This window comes from Rhea americana, unplaced genomic scaffold, assembly GCF_003343005.1.
Source record: "Rhea americana isolate MKP2758 unplaced genomic scaffold, rheAme1 scaffold_640, whole genome shotgun sequence".
Classification (NCBI taxonomy): domain Eukaryota; kingdom Metazoa; phylum Chordata; class Aves; order Rheiformes; family Rheidae; genus Rhea; species Rhea americana.
This window is the reverse complement of record NW_028186802.1, coordinates 1-3,260: the sequence shown is the minus strand read 5'-3', so window position 1 is coordinate 3,260 and position 3,260 is coordinate 1. Positions and strand designations below refer to the sequence as shown.

Here is a 3,260-nt window from a genome sequence, read left to right as displayed (position 1 = left end):
TTGGGGAGCAGCTCATGGAAAACTGCAGACTGTTCTGAATGCAATCCAAAATAAGAAAATATAGTAAGAATATAAAATGAATATAAGAAATAGTAAGAAATAAGAAATACGAAAATGCTATTCAAAGCTGGTTTGCATTCTCATTCAATGAATGAAAAAAAACCCAAACACTTGAGTTACTGGATTACTGGAAAAAAAAAAAAAAGCCCATTGAGTTACTTCTTTTTTATTGTTTCCATCCTGCAGTTCCCAAGAAATAACCCTTTAGCAATTAAATCTGAGCTCTTTCTAAATTGCTTCCTGCGGGGAAAATAAATGCGGTTTAACATAGCCGGTGTCTGTAGGCAGCAATTCGGAGCAACCCTCACTCTTACGTTCCTTTAACTGGGAACCCCCCAAAAAAATTAAAGAGTGTCCAAAATGCTGCTTGGGCTGAGCCTGCCGCTGTCTTGGCGGCAGCAGGGTGCTGGAAACCCTGGGAAATCGAAGCGCTTCCCACAACCCCAAGGGCTTTGCCTTGCCCAACGGGGCACATCCCAATCTGCATCCCATCCATGCTGATCTTTTTTGTTTTTGTTGCTTTTCAGAGAAACAAGCCACAGAGCTGGGTGAGTATCGTTCTCCTTCCTACACAGGACACTTCCCAGCGGGGTGATTCTCCTGCCTGGGGATTGTGTTTACGCGTGGGTTTTGCTTCTGTTTTCTCCCATAGAGGCTGAGTTGCCATTTGTTTCAGGTTACCTCCACAGCCAACCTCATACCACAAGAGTGTTCAGATAACTTCTCATCTGAGATTTTTCTTTTCTTCTTTGCTTTTCTTTTTCAAGTATGGAGAAGATATGCGATGCCTATAGAAGAAGGTAATGAAAGTTCGGTCTTTCCAGCCTTTTTGAATCTATTCCCCAAATACCCCGGAGAGCAGAAAACAGAGCATGTCTCCTGCATGGGAGATGAACAGTTTTCTCTCCGCCACTGAAGGCAGTTTCTGGAGCAGGCACCAGAAAAGGTGTCTGCAGCCCCTGAGTATCCAACAGGACACTCCCTATTCCCCATTCCTGTCCTCGCAGCCAGAGCAACACAGGGCTGCAGGGGCCATGCATGGCCCCTTTTTCTGACCGCACCTCCACTTGAGGCTATTTATCCTYCCTTTCCACAYRTTCTCCTCTCATTGTCTCCAGCCTCCTCACCTCTTGCATGCTCTGTTTCTGCAGGCCCATCAGTATTGGTTTTTCCTCTTTTCTCCATGTTAAACTCCTGGGTTTGGGATGCTGAACCGTCTTGCTTCCTTTAAACCCTTTGTGCTGGTTCCCCTCCCACAGTGACTCTGGTGGGACCAGAGAGGCTTTCACCAATCCCCAGTTTGCAGGAGAAGGCATTACTCTGGTTGGACAGTTGCACGCTCCCGTTTCAGGGAATTCAGCAGAGTCCTCGTCCTCAATGAGGAATGCTGGCTACACTTTAGAGATGTGAGGACTTCCACAGGCTGCAGGTCTGATGATGATCTTCCGCTCTCTCTGCTCAGCATCATCTCTCTGCTTTGTGTTCAGATCCTCGTACAAATACTGTTGCCTTTGTGCATCTTCTCGTGCCAGCCAGCTTTTACTTGCTGTCTTTTTCTTCTTCCTTTTGCAACCTCCATCAAGACCCACCTTCCCAGGGCTGAGCTCTGCCCCCAACTCATTGACTCCCTCTCTCTCACAGTGAAGGTAACTCTGGATCCAGACATGGCCCATTGCAACCTTGTCCTGTCCGATGACCGCAAAAGTGTGAAACGAGTCGACAAGCCACAGGATGTCCCTGACATCCCTGAGAGGTTTATGCCCTGGTGCTGTGTGCTGGGCTGTGAAGGCTTCACTTCAGGGAGATACTACTGGGAGGTGGAGGTGGAGAATGCAGGAGGATGGGCAGTGGGCGTTTCCAGAGAAAAAGTTGAAAGGAAGTGCACTACTATGTTTAAACCAGATGAGGGCATCTGGGCAGTGGGGCAGTGGGCAGGTCAGTTCCAAGCTTTTACCTTCCCTGAACGCACTGTATTTTCTGAAATCCAGGATCTCAAGATGATCCGGGTATCCCTGGATTACGAAGAAGGACAGGTGGCATTTTTCAATGTTGATAAGGACACTCCAGTCTTCACATTTCCACTGGTTTCATCCAATGAGAAAAAAATCCGCCCATGGTTCTGGCTGGGTCCTGGGACACGGCTCAAAATGTGGCCCTGACAATGGGAAGGGAGGAAAAGAAGACCTATTTTTTCATCAGACGCGTTTGACTACACCACTGAGATGCCTGCACTCCCAGGCTTCACTTCAGGGAGATACTACTGGGAGGTGGAGGTGGAGAATGTAGGAGGATGGGCAGTGGGAGTTTCCAGAGAAGATGTGAAAAGGGAGGAGCATATTATGTTTAAACCAGAGAAGGGCATCTGGGGGGTGGGGCAGTGGGCAGGTCAGTTCCAAGCTTTCACCTTCCCTGAACGCACTGTATTGTCTGGGATCCAGGGGCTCAGATGGATCCAGGTATCCTTGGATTACAGAGAGGGGCGGGTGGCATTTTTCAATGTTGATGAGGAGACTCCAATCTTCACATTTCCATTGGTGTCATTCAATGAGAAAAAAATACACCTGTGGTTCTGGCTGAGTCCTGGGACACAGCTCAAAATGTGGCCCTGACAATGGGAAGGGAGGAAAAGAAGACCTATTTTTTCATCAGACCTCAGTACCTCCTACACTCACAGAAGGACTGAGGTTGGAAGGAACTTGTGGGGGTCTCTGCTGCCACCTCCTGCTCAGATTAGGACTAACTTCAGGGCCAGGTTAGGTGGTGGTGAATTTTCAGAATCTCCAAGGGTGGACATCCCAGCACCTCGCTGGACTTCTGTCTGGGGCTGCACTTCTTTCAAGGTGGGGGAAGGGGAGAATTAATCGCCAATACTTGGTCAAAATTTCCCTAGTTGTGACTGTTGCCTTTCACCCTCGCGCCTTCCTGTGTGAACAGCACTTCCTTAAAAAAAATGGCATGTCTTAAACAGGGAGAAGTTTGTAAATGCACTGAATAAAGTTACAACAGTGAGATTTGTCTGTCTTTGAGTCTAGCACTAACGCCTGCCCCTTACGCAGTTGTCTTCACTCCCTTTACAGCCAGTGGACAGTTGTAGGCATTTTGGGGAACACGGTTCCTGTTGTCCCCAACGAGACAGTTAAGGCACAGAGGTGGGATGTGCCCATGGATGTGCTTGTCCCAGGCCCTGGCTCCCGCACGAG

The 3,260-nt window shown here is 48.4% G+C and overlaps 1 protein-coding gene across 1 annotated transcript in view; it reads left to right on the top strand.

The window, feature by feature from the left end:
* Positions 1-2,445, top strand: part of LOC146586856 (butyrophilin subfamily 1 member A1-like) — a gene marked incomplete at its 3' end in the record, with an annotated part of 6,220 nt that extends 3,775 nt beyond the window's left edge. The window contains exons 3-5 of the mRNA XM_085320573.1: positions 828-860; positions 1,702-2,187; positions 2,299-2,445. Of these exons, the coding sequence (XP_085176699.1) occupies positions 828-860; positions 1,702-2,187; positions 2,299-2,445 (666 nt within the window). The remainder of the gene's footprint in view (positions 1-827; positions 861-1,701; positions 2,188-2,298) is intronic.
* Between the last annotated feature and the right edge of the window lie 815 nt (positions 2,446-3,260).